Source organism: Aspergillus mulundensis, assembly GCF_003369625.1.
Source record: "Aspergillus mulundensis strain DSM 5745 chromosome Unknown scaffold_6, whole genome shotgun sequence".
NCBI classification, from domain to species: domain Eukaryota; kingdom Fungi; phylum Ascomycota; class Eurotiomycetes; order Eurotiales; family Aspergillaceae; genus Aspergillus; species Aspergillus mulundensis.
In genome coordinates this window covers 1,189,582-1,208,027 of record NW_020797894.1, presented here as the reverse complement: position 1 = coordinate 1,208,027, position 18,446 = coordinate 1,189,582, and the positions used below count along the sequence as shown (strand labels likewise).

The 18,446-nt window shown below is 53.2% G+C and overlaps 6 protein-coding genes across 6 annotated transcripts; 3 read left to right on the top strand and 3 right to left on the bottom strand.

The window, feature by feature from the left end:
* Positions 1-243: 243 nt before the first annotated feature.
* DSM5745_06574 (uncharacterized protein) lies at positions 244-3,557 on the top strand (the record flags this gene model as incomplete). The annotated part of the gene is made up of 2 exons (XM_026748590.1): positions 244-249; positions 300-3,557. 2 exons carry the CDS (start codon positions 244-246, stop codon positions 3,555-3,557), a joined length of 3,264 nt encoding a protein of 1,087 aa, XP_026602894.1.
* A 325-nt stretch (positions 3,558-3,882) lies between these two features.
* Positions 3,883-6,395, top strand: DSM5745_06573 (uncharacterized protein; the record flags this gene model as incomplete). Its single annotated transcript, XM_026748589.1, has 3 exons — positions 3,883-3,913; positions 3,961-4,453; positions 4,505-6,395. The coding sequence occupies 3 exons, from the start codon at positions 3,883-3,885 to the stop codon at positions 6,393-6,395; spliced, it is 2,415 nt and encodes an 804-aa protein (XP_026602893.1).
* Positions 6,396-7,151: 756 nt separating this feature from the next.
* On the top strand, positions 7,152-8,751 carry DSM5745_06572 (uncharacterized protein; the record flags this gene model as incomplete). The annotated part of the gene is made up of 3 exons (XM_026748588.1): positions 7,152-7,614; positions 7,677-7,777; positions 7,837-8,751. The coding sequence occupies 3 exons, from the start codon at positions 7,152-7,154 to the stop codon at positions 8,749-8,751; spliced, it is 1,479 nt and encodes a 492-aa protein (XP_026602892.1).
* Positions 8,752-9,002: 251 nt separating this feature from the next.
* DSM5745_06571 (Protein kinase-like) lies at positions 9,003-9,833 on the bottom strand (the record flags this gene model as incomplete). Its single annotated transcript, XM_026748587.1, has 1 exon — positions 9,003-9,833. One exon carries the CDS (start codon positions 9,831-9,833, stop codon positions 9,003-9,005), a length of 831 nt encoding a protein of 276 aa, XP_026602891.1.
* A 2,051-nt stretch (positions 9,834-11,884) lies between these two features.
* DSM5745_06570 (polysaccharide lyase family 1 protein) lies at positions 11,885-13,136 on the bottom strand (the record flags this gene model as incomplete). The annotated part of the gene is made up of 3 exons (XM_026748586.1): positions 11,885-12,300; positions 12,363-12,531; positions 12,603-13,136. 3 exons carry the CDS (start codon positions 13,134-13,136, stop codon positions 11,885-11,887), a joined length of 1,119 nt encoding a protein of 372 aa, XP_026602890.1.
* A 3,791-nt stretch (positions 13,137-16,927) lies between these two features.
* DSM5745_06569 (uncharacterized protein) lies at positions 16,928-18,165 on the bottom strand (the record flags this gene model as incomplete). The annotated part of the gene is made up of 2 exons (XM_026748585.1): positions 16,928-17,509; positions 17,572-18,165. The coding sequence occupies 2 exons, from the start codon at positions 18,163-18,165 to the stop codon at positions 16,928-16,930; spliced, it is 1,176 nt and encodes a 391-aa protein (XP_026602889.1).
* Positions 18,166-18,446: the final 281 nt, after the last annotated feature.

Sequence of the window (18,446 nt, the reverse complement as noted above, 5' to 3'; positions counted from 1 at the left end):
GTCTCCAGAGGTCCTGTTTGCCAATCAGCTCGTATCCTGCGACGACCATCGACCTCGATTTCTCAACAAACAAGACGGGCCTGTTAGCCCACAATCAGCTCGTGTCCTGCGGCGACGGTTGACCTTGGTTTCCCAGCAGAAAGGAGGGGCCTGTTGGCTCAGACGAGTCGCGCACCGCGTATGACGTTTTAAGAAGATATTATACTTGATCTTGGGAATCTCGATACAATGACTCGGGTGGGGATGCGGGTAAGAAACCGGTGTAGCATGTGAGAATCCGATATTAATCGTCTCTTCAGACTCGAAGTCAGACCACGGAACGGCATGAGAGCAGGTCTCCTGTCCCTGGGCCGGGGATGCCGCTTGAACGCCCACGTGAAAAGACAGTTACTCCATCAACGCAGTCGTCGGTTCTCCCCGGGTGGGATAAAGGAATCAAAGACCTGACAGAAATCCTCGAAAAAGATATGGAATATTCTGGGACTGTATTCAAAGTCCGCGGGGAACAATACCGTGACTTTGGTAGTCTTGTCCTTGCACTCGGCAGAAAGGACGTGCAGGAAGATCCAGAGATTCTGAAAATATTGAGGTTTATTTTTGAGAATGCCCTGAACCGCAACGATACATTTCAGAAGGTACTGGTGAGACTGCACGAGATGGCACGGAATGCCCCTGGGTTTGCTGAGTTTGAATCATCCGATGAATACCAACTTGAGTGGGTTGAGGTGCTGAACGCATGCAAAAAATACATCCAGACTCGCAATTATCGCAAAGAAAACGAAAGACGTGCCATTTCCGGACGCGAGAGCCTTGTCGAATGTTGGCCGCGCCTTGGTCCTTGCCTTGTCGAGTTTGCTGCCACCTCTCAATCCCGCGGTAGGTTGGTGTCGGCTTTTCGGGCCAAGGTACGCCATAACGAACAGGTGGTAATCAAGCGGCTAAACCGTGCCATCATGAATCGTTTGACCACATTTTCTTCCCGCCACGGATATAGGAAGTTGCTGGTGAACCCCCAGAATAGTGATCTGGATGATGCCAAAGCGTTGCCGAGCGATTTCTCCCCTGTCACCCAGGAGGAAGCAAACGAATTCGGTGTCACCTTGAACAAGGACGGAATATTGGAGTATAACCAAACCAGCATTCCCATGACCTATGCATCAACACCACCGCCGTCCTGCGCGGTGACACCTCAAGGCACAAATGACGGTTTGGCAGTTGGAGGTGCACAGATAGCGCCGACTCCCTACACTCCAACTGCGCTTAGCGCTTCCTCGGACGGGGTTGATCAGATTGGCGGTTGTGCAGATTTTGCTCTCGAGCAGTCAATCTTGAGCGAACCTTCCAATAATACGGAACTGTCCCTACAAGACAAGCAAGCGACGGAATCTGTTGCTTACAGCGACATGCCAGCTTCGGATGTGGTCCAAGAAGATTCCAACACCCCTGACACACCTGGCGGTCTTTCCTCCAATACTCCTGATACACCTGGTGCCTCATCCTCCAACACCATTGATACACCTGGTAGCTCTTCCTCCAACACCCCTGATACACCTGGTGGCTCATCCTCCAACACCCTTGATACACTTGGTGGCCCTTTCTCCAACACCCCTGACACACCTGGTGGCCCTGCCGCAACCAATTGGCATAGGAGGAGGATTGCAGAGGTAGAGGAATCCCAACGGTCGTCTCCTGCAAGCGATGGGCGAAGCATGTCCATTCACCATCAGGAGATAGCAGCATTCAAACGTCCAAAGGTCTCCACCCTAATTCCCGCTACGGTTGATACCCCCGTCTCAAGACACCGGACCCGGACCCAGACGATCGATGTTGAACATTCTGACCAAAATCCCCCTGGGATCTGTATTGCTTCAGGCACGGTGCCCCCGACCAACAGTGTCAGAGCAAATGGAGGAACAACGGTCGAATCGGTTTCAGAGGCTCCATCCAGGAGGAGCCAGGCCAACGACCTTAATAATCTCGCGCTTCCTGACCGGGGTGCTTCTGCTGCGGCTCCTGACAGGCATCTGACCGGTTCTCCGGATTTACGTGCCCCAGGGCCTTCAAGCGGCCACGCATCAGGTCTGTCCTGTGCCATTACACCGTTCGCGCTCGGCAACAACACCAACCGGTCCAGCTCAACCCCTTCTTGTTCGGAAATGCTTACAAATGCGGCAGCACAAGTCTTTGCGGACATGGGGGCACGCGGACACTACAAATCCAAGCCGCGACACTACAAATACGAGCCGCATGACATCCATTTCTCTGAAAAGGAAGTGGATTGGGACGGCTTGATTGATGAATTAAACCCATCAAACAGTGATGTACGTGCCGAGCTCTCCGAGCACGGGTTTATTGACTTCGAGGGCATGGTCGCGGATCTATTAAATGCAGGTGGTACCAATCTAGCCTCTGAGGCATTGCGGGAAGCAGAACTTGTTAAGGACCACATCCTAGATAATGGTCCGCAGCTATACGCGATGCATTCCCTGGTCATTCAGCAAATTCTTATGGCGGACCCCAAGATATATGCAATGAATGTGTGTCTAAGACCGGATCACAAGTATAGGCTAAGGGCATACCATCAACCCGCCATCTATACCTCTTCGTCCTCGAGTGAACCTGATGTCAGCGAAGAATACTCCTCTCAAGTCCAGTATTGTCATATTGATAAATTCAAGGACAGCCTAACATGTTTCATCCCCCTCCTTGATGAGGATGATGACTGTTGCGATTGGATACTAGATGGAGTGGGCATCGGAGACCCTTCCATCCAGTATTCTCGTGAATATCGGAACTATCTGGCAATTTTCCAGGCAGAAGACCCGCCAGTGGACCAGACATGTCACCGCAGAATTGATGTGACAGGGTTTATTGAGTCTATGGGAGCACGCGGCCGCTACAAGGAACGGCCTTGCCCGCTAAATGTTGGAACTGTTCGGTTCATGTCTCCAAATGTTCCACGAGCACACCGCGGGTTTGGCAATCGCCTGGTAGTGCAGTCCACTCTTGTTGCTATAAATGAGCGGACTGGAGAAGTGGAAAATGAGGTAGCTGCAGAAAGCCTCGCCGAAATGCATCGATCCCATGAACCGTGTAAACAGGGCCCATGGGGGGACTTCAATACACGGCGCTCTGTTGGAAAATGGGAAGGCTGGACCACAATCCGCGGCGTTTCTCCCATATCAGATGCGATTTATGGCTATGCTTCATGGGAAGATGATGAAGTCATTGCTCAGCTCAAGATTCTGTTTGGAAAAGACCCAGAGGCCCGGCAACAGCTGATTACTCAAACACGCCAAGTGGCTGCGCATAAAGCCATTGCTGCTATAACTAGTTTCTGCCACAAGGAGCAGCTTTTGTTTCCTGGCAAACATCCCCGAGTGGATAGCCAACCGGCGCCAGTTGAAGCGGCCGAGCAGGACTTACCAACACCACCTGCTGAGCCAGTTTCAGGCCAACGTCCATCGCGTGCGAAACGTACCGCGCGTGGTACAGCAAATGGCAATCCTGTTGCTTCGGCTTCGGCTCCAGCCAAGCGGCGCCGACGCCGGTGGTGAATGCTGCTTGACCAGGGTAAATCAGACAAGACTATTAAGACCGTTGGACAGTCAATCCGGTCCATTGGTGTCACTCAATCATCTCACTTGGTTTGCTTAATCATATTTTCGGTAGTCAATCAATAATTCTAACTCGGGACAGTAAAGTACTACTAATCACGAGGAGGGACAACGAGAGTAACATCTAGAAGGGTAAACATGGTCTGGGCGGAGAGTAAGCCCCATTGGTCGGAGAGGTACTCCGTATACTGTCCATTAACGATGCCCCGCCGACCCAATTCTCCAACTTCACCTGAAGCCCCTCAACATCGATGATTGCAGCCTCATGGCAAGACCTAAGCGAGTCGCCATCATAGGTTCGGCCGCTGCTTTCCTCGCTTGTTAAACGCTGACCAACCCACAGGCGCCGGTCCCTCGGGCCTGGTAACAGCGAAAACTCTTTTACTGAACTTCCCCTCAGGAACATTCGAGCCGGTCGTTTTCGAGAAGAAGAACCGAATTGGCGGCCTTTGGGCCGTGGACTACCCATCGGGACCCCGCGTATCATCAGCTAGCGAGGACATCGGTTGGGATTCAACTCCACTTGATTCGTCTGACCCTTCGCCTGATGGTGCAGGTCGGTATGGTCGCCGGGCCTTGGTGGACCCCTGGATGCGGACGAATCTGAGTCGTTTCTCCGTTGCGTTCTCCGACTTTTCATGGGAGACGGCGCTGGGCGGCGGGGTTCCTGACTTCCCGTGTGCGTGGGAGGTTCGAAAGTACCTAGAGGAATATGCCAGAACGTATATCCCGACTGAGTGCTTGAGGCTGGGAACAAGGGTTTCAAGCGTGAGGAGAGCCAATGGGGCCGGGGTGAAAGGTTGGGCTGGATGGGAGATGACCTGGATAGATGATGGGTAAGAGTTCTTGATCTGAATGGAGGGTATCAGCTAATCCATAACACCTAGTGAGGATGAAGGGCCTCTTATTAGTGACTCGGAAGGTCCAAGTGTACGTAAAGAGGAGTTTGACTTCCTCGTGGTGGCCTCTGGACATTTTGGGACTCCGAATATCCCACACGTGCCTAGACTGGAGTACCCCATCCATACTGTTCATAGCTCAGAGCTTCAAGGCCCGGAAGATATATATCGTCTGCTTGAGAGGCCGCCAAAAAGAGGAAAGCTAGTCGTTGTTGGCGGAAGTATGAGCGGAATTGAGGCTGCAGCGTCACTTGCTCTTCACCTCTCGTCTATAAAGGTCAGCCCGCGCTCTCCTGCTCAAAAGCATGAATATGAGGTGTGGCATATCTCCACAGGGCCATTCTGGGTCCTGCCCACCTACCTGCCACATCAATACGCGAAACATCTCGAAGGAGATACGATACCCTTCGTCCCGCTTGACTTGTCACTGTACGATTTAGATAGTCGCCCACCCGGCATGACTGGCGTCGCATTCGGCCCTATTTCGCAGGAACAGACTCGCAAGAGAAATATAGTCTTCCGCAATATGCTTGGGGAGGATTACGCTAAGGTCGGTAGTGTGCACCAAACCAATAACCAAGGAGTCGAGAACAACCGGCCGCCGTGGGTGGGAATATCAGACCAGTATGCCGAGTTCGTTCGGTCTGGAGCTATCAATATAACTACAGGCAGGGCTTGCTCAGTGACTTCTGAGGCTGGATCCGGAACAGTCAACATCGAAACATCGGCCGGCACGACATGCCTAACCGAAGTTGCGTCCATCGTAATGGCCACAGGCTTCAAGCCCTCCGAGTCACTCTCCTTTCTACCTCAAGACGTCCTTTCGACACTCGAATACTGCAAAGAAGATCATTTTCTACCGCTTGTACTGGACAGCATGAGCAGTGCGCATAGCGCTATCCCAGACCTCGGCTTCGCCGGCTTCTACCGGGGCGCATTCTGGGGTCCCGCTGAGTTTCATGCACAAAGTCTTGCTCAGGCGTGGGCAGCAGTCGACTTGGAAAGTGAGGTACCGATTTCCCTGTCAGAGAAAGAGGAGAATGAAAGGGCTGCTGAGCGGCAACGGGTCAGAGATTTCAGGAACTTTCGACCTACGGCTCTTCGTGGTCAGTTCCCCTTTGGCGACTATGTGGGGTTGATGGAAGCCTTTGCTTGCCGGTTGGAAAGGCCCAGGCTTCCACTTGAAATATGGTCTAATATGAGTGAGCAGCCAGCGGGTCCGGTTGTTCCTGTTCGATATGCTCCGATTGATTTTGGTACAAACTTTGAGGGCTCAAAAAGCTACCCGGCACGGAATGAAGTGAAGACCACAATGAAAGCTCTGAACAGCACTCTTGCGCCAGAGCCCAGTCGAGCATCTGTGGGTACCGTAGCAGCGATCTTCAGAGCGTGGCACGGTCAGTGGATATTCGAGAGGGTCGTTACTTCTGAAGGTGGTGAGGAAGTCAGATCTTCTGGGAAGACAACATATCACCCTCGCTATCCGTCATCTCCTGGTTACGAAGCGGAGTATCTCTGCGAGGAGCTTGCACACAATGAGCCAACAAAAACTATCAAGCTAGTTTACCGGCTTTGCGATACTTCCAGGTCCCCAAGACAGCGTGGAATCCGCATCTGGTCCGTCGACGAAGGTTCTTCGCCGAACTCCGCTGCTGAGCTGACGTTGGAGCTGCAAGTCGGACCGGTTGGCAGAGTAATGCAGTCAGGGGAGATATTAGTGACAGCCGAGGCTTCTACTGAGTCAGGCATGGAACAACACACTTTCGAGTTCCTGTTCCAATGCGTCTCCATCACGAGCTGGCGCCATGATGTGCTTTTTACTCGCGAGGGAACTGAGGTTCAGCGCACGACGCGGTATAGCCGGCAGCAAGAATCCTGAATCTATCCTTTAGCTTGGAAGCCAAGCCATCTAGCATTCATATTACCCAGAGATGCGGCAGATCGGAACAGAATGCGCACCCTCATCAACTTGCTGTGACAGCAGCGACCCCACAGTGGAATTGCTCCGCTGCGGGGAAATCCGGGGTAAGCCCTATGTCGCTCCATCAACGGATCTCGAGTCTCGACCACGGATCGGTCCTTGTCCATCATACGACACGGAGGCTGAATAGTGAGTCTTAGGGGTCAATATAAAGTTATCCTCCTGGCCTTGCTGTTGCACAGTTGATCGAACATACGTTGCTCGCGAAATTGACCACCGTATCCATACACACATTGCTGATCACTGCCCAGAGCATTCGTTCTTGCTTTCGAGAACCGATGCCCCAGCGGATTATTATTCTATTGGCCCACCTATGCTTCCTCCAGCTCACCCCAACTTGTCTCGAATTACCTTACTCGCTACTGGCCAGTCGCCTTGACTCGTGCGACATCAGTCCTCGCCCCCGCACGCCAGCCAGCCATGTACCTACCTACTACGGGAATCTGCCTCTCAACGCGGAATCCGGCTATACCAGCGGAACCGACGATCCTAGGTTATGGCCTGGACCTTCCTACTTCACCCTGCGCTTGAAGTGTAAATGAATAGGGAGCAGTATAAAGCTATCCGAACATGCTAGACAAACCCGAGCTTATAACCATTTTCTTTCTTTCGCTTATGGCCCAGCGACACTCGTTTAACAGGGAAATATAAGCAATGACCACCGACGAAAAGGGGGAGATCCCCTCACATCTCGAGATGGTCTCAGATCTCAAGTCCGGTTCATCGACCCAGATCAGCCTTCCTATAGACCCAGCCCTCGAACGCAGAGTCGTCCGAAAGTGCGACCTCCACGTCGTTCCCATACTGACCGTTCTATTTCTGTTCGCTTTCCTCGACCGAATCAACATTGGAAACGCGCGACTGCTTGGGCTAGAAGATGATCTCGGCATGGAAGGCCACCAGTACAACGTTGCCCTATTCGTGTTCTTCATCCCGTATATCCTGTTTGAAGTACCCAGCAACATGATCCTCAAGAAGATCAAGCCGAGCTGGTGGCTCAGTGGGATCATGGCCGGCTGGGGCATCGTCACGGTGTGTCAGGGGGTGACGGGGAGTTTCGAAGGGCTTGTTGCTTGTAGAGTGCTTATTGGGGCGTTGGAGGCGGGATTCATGCCTGGTTCGTCCTGAGCCACATTTTCATATTCCTGCCTCCTAAAGTGAAGATGCTAACTGGAGCAGGAAGCGTCTACCTAATTAACATGTACTACCGCCGCCACGAGCTCCAATGGCGCCTGAACTTCTTCTTCAGCGCGAGCATCTTCGCGGGGGCAGTTAGCGGCGTATGCATCCAACGTCCCATCTCTATAAAGGGAGCAAGAAACTAAAATACAGCGAGCAGTTCCTCGCCTACGCCATCGCAAACATGGAAGACGTCGGCGGCTACAAAGCCTGGCGCTGGATCTTCATCCTCGAAGGCCTCGCCACAATCCTCCTCGCCCTACTCGCCAAATTCCTCATCGTCGACTGGCCCGAATCAGCCACATTCCTTACCCTCGAGGAAAAATCCTGCCTCCTCCGCCGCCTAGCAGAAGACCAAGGCGAAGCGCAGATGAGCCGGTTCGATAAAACCGCCATGAAGAGGACGTTCTCCGACCCGAAGATCTACCTCGGCCCGATCATGTACTTTGGTATCGTGAATACGGGCTACGCGGTCTCGTTCTTCACGCCGACGATTCTCCAGCAGCTTGGTTGGACTGCGATCCGGGCGCAGGTTATGTCCATCCCTATCTATGCTGTTGCAATGGTCATAACGCTTTCGACGGCGTGGCTGAGTGATCGGCTTAAGCATCGATATGGCTTCACACTTGCGGGTGTGCTTATTGCGACAACGGGGTACATTTTGCTGTTATCCCAGTCTTCTATCCCCGTCGGCGCGCGGTACTTTGCCCTCTTCGCCATCACAGGCGGTGGATACCTAACCCAGCCAATACTGATGGGCTGGCTGAGCAACAACATGGCCGGCCACTACAAGCAATCTATCGCCTCGGCAATGCAAATCGGATTTGGGAATTGCGGCGGCCTAGTCGCGAGCAATGTGTTCTTCAATAGTGAGAAGCCCGGGTTTCGGACGGGGTTTGGCGTCTCTTTAGGCATGACCTGGGTCTGTGGGGTTTCTTGTGCGGTGTTCCTGGCGTATCTGGTAAGGGAGAATCGGGCGAGGGCGAGGGGGAAGAGGGATTGGCGGTTTGGGCTTGAGGAGGACGAGAGGACGAATTTGGGGGATGATTATCCGACGTTCAGGTTTACTTATTAGGGTCTGTTGGCGGACTGGTGGGGTTTGCGTTCTTCTAGATATGGTAGATATCCTCAAGTATTAAATACCCTGGCTGCATGAAGCTGTAGGCAAACCATCGAGTCCTATAAAGTTGATCCGTTATACCACGGCATCAAGCCAGTACGTGATCCAACAATCCAACGTTCAGACCAGCCAGTCTTTTACTCTCCATGAGCGATGCAAGCAGAAGAAAAGATTGGAAAGAAATCCCAAATAATTTCGAAATGTTTCTACTTAGCACCTGTATTCTGTTCCCCGAGCCACTCCCCAAGCTTCTTAAGAGCATATACATCATGATCCTTCTCCGAAGTGAAGAACTGCTTCTCATACCACCCCTCCGTGCCCAATGACTGCAACCGCTCCCCAACCGGCTGACACGAGTCAAAGTCTATCAACACCGGCTCCCGACTCTCTTTCTTCAACATGATATTATACGGGTTGATGTCGTTATGCGCCAATCCCAATGAATGCAGGTACTCCACGGCCGACCTCATAGACCTGCAGAACTTGTCTGTGTCAAGGTCCTGGAATTCAGGCGTCGAGACATAGTCGTGTAGAGTCTGGTCAAGCCTCTCGAGAACAATGGAGGTGATGTACCCGCGTTTCACGCGGCAGCCGTAGTATTGGATGATATTTGGGTGGGGCGATTGCGAGATCTTTTCCATGACCACCGTCTCATCGAGCACCGTCTTGGGGAGGAAGTCGGTGCCGATCATATCGTCGTACCACTGCAGGCCCGGTCGTTTTACGTAGACTGTGGAAGCATCCAGCGTTTCCGGGGCAATCGTCAATTGTATGTCTTCCGGAACCCTTGGGTAGATGTCTTCATCTGGGACGCGCTGCAAGGCCGCGTTGTACTCTGCGATGGTTGTCTCCCGCTTGTTCTTGTTCTTCGGGGTTTGTCCGTAGTAAACTTCCTCTTCTTCGGTGACGTGGTAGAAGGTGGTGGATTTCAGCTTTCCTTCCGAGTCCATCGCCTCGATTATAGTCAGGTCTTGAAGTGATTTTATCAGTGGCGTGTTTTTGTCATTGCCGGCGTCGTTCCCCGGGCTGGAAGTCATGGTTGTATAGGGCAAATGGGGCAAACAAAGCGCAGTGAGCACGACGGCTGGACTTAACCAAGTTGTTCTTCTGGTGAGCAAGTGCGATTCCACGAGCCTGGTTAATAGAAGAAGAAAAGAAAAGCGCTGGTTGACTAATCCGTGGGCGAAGTAAGTGGGATCGAGCGCTATTATATACCTATCATAGGCAGCCGGGGCGGACTTAAATTGTTCCCACGGACTGTGCCTGGCCTCAGCAGCCGCAGTCGTTTGATGATGAGGCATCTACTCCGTATCGAGATCTGCTGTAGCGGTGAGAACGAGGTGCTTATTGGGTGGGGGGTGAACGGGGCTGTGCGGGGTTCAATCAGGCCGTTCTAGACGTATAGTTATTACTGACGTAGGTATACCCATGCCTAACTCTAGCAGATAATGAGAGCTGAGTTTCTAGTAGCACTTATATTGAACTACGAACAAGAACAAGCAAGCGATAGGTAGGTATATCTCGGTGGGATATGACACAAACGAGCGAAGTAGCCTACAGTAATTAGGGTACCGTACGATAGATCCCAACATCCAGAAACACACCCCAGAACTCATAATTCAACCCACCCACTCTGTTTGACAATACTAGTCGCAAGAATGAGTGTCAGAATTCAAATCCAGACAACTCCCGCTCTGCATACACTGCGTCAGTCGGGTCTGCTAAACATCTCAGAGCTAGACTTACGGCTTAGCCAGTGTAGGACGCCGAAGTTCTGCACTGAGGCTTGCCACAGTCGGCATGCCTCGTGGTTTGGGTCGTCGTCACGGTTCCATCGGGCTTGTTCACCACTCTCGTGGTCGTGGTAGTGGTGCACCTGCCTGCGTGTAAGCTCTTGCGTAGCAAGAAACCGCTAGCTCGTTGAGAGAAAGCGTTGCCTGGGGCGATACATACATCTCGGGTAGATGAGCTTGAGTAGGAGCAAAGATAGCTGACTGTATTAGTGGGTTGATAAGGGCTGATTCAGACTGAAGAGCTGAGACTTGTTGGATGGAGAAGCAGTGTGGAGCGAGCGGGCTTTGAGACGACTTTATATCCTCAAACAAGCAGACATGAACCACCTTCGAGGTTCCATTCTCGCTGAATTGATTTGGATTGGGCTCAACATCCAACCCTCTTACCCCGCAGGTGATTGCTGTGGGCGCAAAAGGCTGGGAGCGCAGCTCGAGGTACGTGCACGATATGCCGTGGATCATTGGTGGCTAGGCGAAGGGTACGTACACTTCGATAAATGTTGAACTAACCGTTGGCTCTGAGAATCACGCGTGACCGTGTCCAAGATCATGGACACTGCGCTGGTTTCATGCTGGTGACCAGATGGGGTAAATACGGAGAGCGCTTGCAGCGGCGAGTTCAATAACCCTGTAGTGGCGTGGAGATAATCCATATTCTTGGACTGGTCTACGCCGCAAGCCATGTTATCAGGCAAATCGGGCGCTTAGAGAGGACAAGGCTCTCACCAAGCGGAACTAGGCGCTTCCACGCATGCATGCTCTCTGCACCGCAGTCGGGGATGTCCGTACTCACCCACGCTGATTAGGACGCTGCCTTGCATTCATGGATGATTGGCAACCGCCTGCGTTTCGAGTCCCATCACATCCATTCTAGCTTGATCCGGTGCGGCACATCATTGCCTAATACCAGCCTCGCGGGAAGGGAGCCCTACCATTACTGGCTCTAAAATGTCCGATTGCCATTACATAGGCTCGAGAGTACTGGATATACCATCTAGGTATGGTCTTACCTGGGACCCTAAAGTCGCCTCTATTCGAGAAAAACACCTACCTCCACCTCCTTGAACGGACCTCCGAGCCAGCGGCAGATATACGTCTCAACATAAGATCTCACTGGATACTTCCGACGAGCCTTAGCAACAGGGCTCACTGACTGTATAAAGTTAAGAATGGGTGTAGTTATTCGCGGAGATGGCTGATCTGATATAGCCACCCGATAAAGCTAGTTTCTAAGGCATTAATAACCGCCATCCCTCTCCTATCCCCTCCATCCTGATGGTCAAATCACATCCAGCTCAGAGCGTATTCCCAGCAGAGCCAGGAACCGAGCTCTCAATCTCACTCGCCTCCTGGCAGTCCGCAATCGTCAAACCAGACCAGTCCCCCAACCAGCTAACATCCGCGTAGCTAGTATAGTCGCCTCCATCATTAGTGTAGATGCTAGACGCACAGTTGCGGCCGATGTAGCTGGCGCAGGCGTCGTTGCCGGTCCCGTCCGCAGACGACAGGAACATGTCGCCGGCCTCCCAGGTCGACGACGAGATCACGGACGTCACGTCCTGCCAGACGTTTCCTTCGAAGAGGCCCTGGCCCTGCTCGTTGCCTTCGATGGCGTGCCCGTTGTTGTCGGACCACACGTTGTTGCAGGCGTGGAACTTGGTGCTGCCGCTGAGGGCGGGCGCGCGGCCGGAGGTTTTGTAGAGGTAGTTTCCTAGCGTTGAGGTTAGTGGGGTTGGGGTGGTGATGGGGTTGGTGAAGGGGAGGGTGGGGTACCTTTGAAGGTGATCTGGTCGTCTTCGCCGACGAGCTCCATGCCCCAATATTGGTAGCCGTCGCAGCTGGTGGAGTAGGTGGTTTCGCCGTTGAGAAAGTTGTTGGATAGGGTGACGGCGCTGTTGGCGTTGTAGCCGAAGACGTAGTGGACGCGGCCGATGAGCTCGGTCTGCGTTCGTTAGTCAAACACCGGACATTTACCCCCTCATAGGAGACTTGATATTAGGAAGACTGGCATACCTCAACGTGATCAATCCAGATGTTGCTCGAGCCATCGAAAGTCAACGCATCTCCACCCCACACGTAATGAGGGTTCAAGTCGGTGATCTTGATGTTCTGAACAATAATGTTGCTGACGTCGTTCGTGAAGCTCAGACCCTTGCCCTTGATGACACCTTCGCTCCCAACACCCAGCAGCGTCTTGTCCGAAGCCACAGGAATAGGAGTCTTGCCGGCCGCGTCGTAGGTCACTGTAGTGCTAGGGGTATCGCCACAGTCGTCTTGCAGGATCAGCTGGCAGCCTTCACCAGTGCCCCACGAGTAGCATGCGGTGCCGGTAGCCTGGGTGCCGGTGAAGTCGTAGGTCTTGGTGAGAACAATCACCTGCTCGCCCTCGCTGGAGAGAAGGTCTTCGAGCTCGGCCTCGTCCGCAGGGTAAACGGGGGTGGCGCTGCCACCGCCGGTAACGCCGGAAGCAAAACCTTCAGCAGATCCGGAGACGGACTGCGCGGTGGCATAGGCTGCTGATGCGAGGATGGGGAGGAGGTACTTCATGGTTGAGGAGAGTCTGGCTTGAAGGAAAGTGAAGTTCAAGTCAAGTTTTCGAGCATGGTCGAGACGCTTATATAGACAAGGTCGGAATCATCACCTCGCATGTTCCGAGTCAGGGACTTCCGGGTGTCGTGGCGTGGAGTAGATGCGTATCAAGGTCAAACTCCCAGCGTCTCAGTCTTCAGCGTCAACGGTTCCCCACAAGTGGACCTGTCAGTGTCAGCGTTAGGGCCCGGTGTGCCTGGCAGGGCTTCCGGGGCTACTGTTTAGGGATGCAACGTACCCCACGAGGAGTTTTGCCTCGACTGATAGGCGCGTTGCATTGCGAACAGTGCTGCAGTCGAAGCTTTGTAATTCAACCTGTTCATTAGCTAATCGGATGTTCGGGCAATCTAATTGAGACGTCGACCTCGCCGATCTCCAGGAAAATCAAGCTTTGGTTGGCTTGCCCAGTCGTCTAACGGTCTAAGGCGTTCGTCGACCTCGCTTTCGTATAGTCCTTCAGGGACGGAGTTCGTTGTTGGTTCCTCCGCTGTCACCGCGTTGCGAGTTGATGTGATCGACAGTCTCCTGGGTTCAAAACGGGCATACATCCGGTGCTACCCAGTAGTGTTGAGAGCGTATAGATTAAGCAACCGCTGATCCGTCAGGTAGCATGAGTCAGGTACAATGTCAAGTGTGGCCAAAAAAAGATCTTATTAGTCGTATGAACAAACACCGTTGGGGAAACAATCTATCTAAACAGTCCAACAGTCCAAACATCCTAGACTCCAAGCACCTCGCCAGAACCAAGTATGAACAAATGGGTATTCGCGCGCAGAAAAAAACAAGAAATATCCACTAACAAAGACATGGGGCTAGCTGCGATGACGTTGGCAGGCAACAGTTTGTCCATGGTCGCAGTCAACAAGGCATATGTATTTCCAGAAGCTTGCGCCACAGGAGTTTGGATCGACATTTCGCAGAAGTGAACAGGAAGTCGCTGCCACCAAGCAAATGTTGCTGCGTCCGCTATTTTCGAGCTGATAAACTCCTCCTACGGTTCAATGGGTCGAACGATTATATTCTCGTCGGTGCTATAGCAATCGATTGATCGAAAACCAGGTAGCGTTGAGCGATTGCCTTTCGACGAGTGTTCGGCGTCTCTCAGGTATGTCAAGGTCGATCCGGCGAAGCCCACTCATTAGATATCACTCGGAGGCCGACTGCTCGGCTGAGAGTCAGCGGGAACCTGCAGTCGGAGAATAAGATACATTTGCTGATTTCGAATGGGTAATCCGTGACTGCAGGCACCTGCAGGCGGCCTTGACTTGCATGCTTGGCGAGCGCCGACGCCGTACACGAAGCATTTACGCCAAGGAGCATTCGCAAGCGCATGACGTATCGAGAATCGAAATTTGCAAGGGCTTAGAGGTGCCATGTCACAGATTCACATACTGATGTACGGAATGCAGGAGGATCGACAGCAAAGGCATGACGGTCGGATCGAGCCTAACCACGAATTGTTGACGCCTCGTCGGTTCGGTTCGGAGTACGAGTCAGGTCACAAGAGGCCGGGGAGTATACGCCGCAGCGCGGATAAGGATGCAGCCAAGCAGATGATCCCCCATCAATATAACCGCTCTAACCAAGCAACAACCTGCACCTCATTACTGTGACGATGCGGATAACAAGCGTCGTTGAACTCCTGGTGGGTGACGAATGTATCCATATTCCGCTCGGTCAGGGGAACCTTGCACAAATTCTTCTGGCGCAGGAGCTCCCGTTCGGCGCGCGCAGTGGGCGTCAGCTTCGCAAAGGTGTTTCGTATCCGGCGAATACCTCCAGGGAACGGGAGGTGGTACTGGTGCGTGATTCGAGGCGGACCGAACGGCGTGTCAACTTTCCAGGGGCCCTCAGAGGCAATGGAGCGAACGCTTTTCTTGCGTTGCGTCGTGCGGAAGCGGGCCATGGTTGCTGAACTTGCTGATGGATACGAGTCGGATTAGGGTGAGTTGTCAAGGATTCATCGGCAGAGGGGAGCGAGAAAAAAGATCAAGAGAACACGGGGCAGATAGGGGTCTATATACGTACCTCGCCGAACAGGGGATTCGCTGCCGCTGGAGACAGGCAGGTGAGCGCCTGGACTGGGAGCGACAGCGGCGGGAGCGGGGCGTTTGGTGGAGAGACTGGGACTGGCCGAGAATAGCTTCATCAGGAATGAGGAACACGGGGGTTGCACTACCATCTTGGCATGATGTGTAGTACGCTGGCGATCGGTGATCCTCTTCCTGATGGCGATCTGAGCGAGCCCCTTGTCTTTGGCCTGTGTCGACTGTGAAGATACTTATGAAAGAAGAGCCCGAGGAGATTGAGAAATCGCAGAAAGCGTGACCCGCCGACTGACATCATTGACAGCCGAGAGCGGACTTCCACCACCTCGGATATCGGCATCGACGCCAGTATCGATATCATCAGCTTACATGAACCTAAAGTCATCGACTCCTGTCTACTTCGTATAGCTGAGTGTAGTGATCGCATCCAGCTTATTCCCAACAAGAAAACACATCAGTGGATCACTTTGCTTGGCTGTAGATCAAGTTCCAACTTCCCCCACGCCCAGGCTGCGCCTCCTATTCTCTACGGAGTACTCCGCAGGGTCTCCTCAGTACGGAGTACAAAATGATGACTTGAGGTGGTACACGACAGAATACGAGGCATGACTTGCTCATAACTTCAGACCGGCTCATAAAGACAGTGCGCATATACCGGCAATATTACAGGCAAACTCTATGTGCCGCGATGAGCGCAGTTAATCCTCCTCCAATCACGCCGCAGTGCCTGCAGGTTGGAATCCAGGCGCGCAACCCGAGCCCTTGGCAGGTTATACTCCCCGTGCACTGGGGCGAGCAGTGAGCACGGAGTTGCGGCATGATCATCGCCACTGATCGAGCCGGGGTCTTTTCGTCCTTCAGTGCCAGGGTCCAGACTATGTACCTATGCTTCGTAGTAAGCTCGGGATGTCCGCCATCCTTTCACAATAGCTATACGGGCTACTCCGTAGGTATCCATGGATACCATCGCAAATCGACCCCGAGTCACTCGGGTTGGAATTCTGGTCTGGACCAGGCGACGAAGGTTGTGCTCCTGCTCCTGCTGTTATACTACGCGCACGGCACACTACTGTCAAAGGTATTCACATGTCCACGAGACCTGACTGGATCCCCCTGCGGGCCTGGGTCAGTATGTACTCCGCCAGACAGCGCGCACAGACACCATCGTGCCCCGGCCCCCTTCCTGCGGGATCACATCTGTATACGCGTCCCAAGGGCTGGACTTGCCCAGATCTCGAAGGGAAGAAAACGTTGGGGACGGCGATGCGGGGTACTCGCCTTACTACGGGGTAGTGCTCATGGATCTAGGCACGCACCTAAGCATCAACCGCTACTGTCTTCGGCCGCTGTCTTCGTTCGCCAATCGTTGCAATGTACGGGTACGGGCCGTCCCTGAGAAAGTCAGCCTGACGCCATTATTGCAGAGTGGTAGATCAGTGTCTTCAAAGAGACGGTGATACACAATTTATCAAGAGTTCCACGTATATCAATCTGAATGCCAGTGACTCTGTACTGATAATTAATTATAGACCGATAGATACCTGCAAAAGGACATATGACATGATAGAACCAGGTAGCGCGACTCATTATTCATAGCAAGCACAGATAAGAGATGAAAACAGCCAAACAAGCAGCCACCCGAACGCCTCGCTTTTGAGTTGCCGATGGAATGACAACGTCTATCATGGATTATTCATTACTTCACGAAATCAACAGGTCCATCACGCTCATTCTCTTCCTCTGCGGCTCAGGCAGCCTATACCTCTCATCGTCACGAGAAACAGAAACAGAAGACCCGGTAGACGCCGATCCACCACGCCCAGAGTCCATGGAACCTCTCGGATCCCGATTCAGCATGAGCAGTGCAGCCGAAGCCTCATGGTCCATATCCGCCGAAGACGCATTTGAGAAGCGCGGCTGGATGGCCGGCGAGGCTGTAGAAGACGGTAGAGCCCATGTGTGTTCGTTTGGGCGAACGGGCCCCAATGCGGGACTTGGGAGGATGGACGGCGGGATCTCGGACAAGGGGACTGCGCTGGTTGAGGGGATGCGGCTGCCGGGTGAGTACATCGGCGAGGTGCTGGCTATACTGGTGCCCTCGGGGTGTACTTCGGGTGACACTGAAGCGGAGTATGTGCTGCCTTGCAGGTCGCCGGGGAACTCGGGGGATGTGGGTGAGAGGGGAGCGGTGGAGAGGAATGGTGCTGGCGCGGGTCTGTGGTCGCCGGGGACCTTTAGGTCTTGGATGCATTTCTCGAGGTAGTTGACGTAGTCAATGCTGGCCTGGGTACAATGTCAGAACGCTTCGGGGGTAGTATGGTAAGAAAAGCTAGTGAGGTACGAACCTGGAGAATCGCAAGTTTATGCATTTCCTGTCCTCGGCAGGCCGGGATCATGTTCTTCAATGTTGAGAACTCTTCGTTCATCTTCGACCTTCGCCGACGCTCAATCAAGCTGTGTGCCGTCTTTCTTGCAATCTTGCGGCCCGCTGCGCTGGTAGCACTTGGCTGCTTCTTTTTGGAGCTCCCCTGTGCAGTGCCATTGGCAACAGCAGCTTTTGTGTTCCCTTTCGGCGCAGATTTCGCAGAAGATGTAGCGGGCTTCGGTGAGCTCTCGGTCTTTGGCTTCATCTGGATGATTTTGCGGGTGCGAGTAGGAGGCGGCGGGAGGTCCAGATCCTCCAGTGGCCTCTTGAGGCCCGCCTGAGGTGGTGGATTCGTAGTGCGGCTCGTTGAAGGGTCGAGGCGTGGGGATGTCGGGGATGCAGGGAAGAACATCGATGGGTCCGACTTTCGACTTGCAGTTGCAGCATCCATCTTCGCCGGGCTGAGGGCGGCTGGGGGGAGTGCAAAGACGTCTGTACTGTCCATCATTATCTGGTCTTTGATGATAAGCTCTCCAGACATGCCGGGCGTAGGAGGTAGACGAGAGCGTGACATGATCCGTGAAGACAACAACGTCTGGGGGGTCTTAAATGCGGAGTGATGCGCGGAGAGAGACTGGAACAAAGCTAGGGTGGGACAAGACGGGAGGGCTCAGTCGTGTGGTAGAATATTGCCTTGAGATGCTCGAGCAGAACGGGAAATTAAAGAAATAAGTCGAGAGAGGATATTGTTCCTTGCATCCGAGCAGGCATTCGAACCAATCTATACTCCCGGCAGCACGCTCAACCGTGTGGCAACGTCGTGGGAAAACGGCGCAGCAGCCATGGTACGCGGAT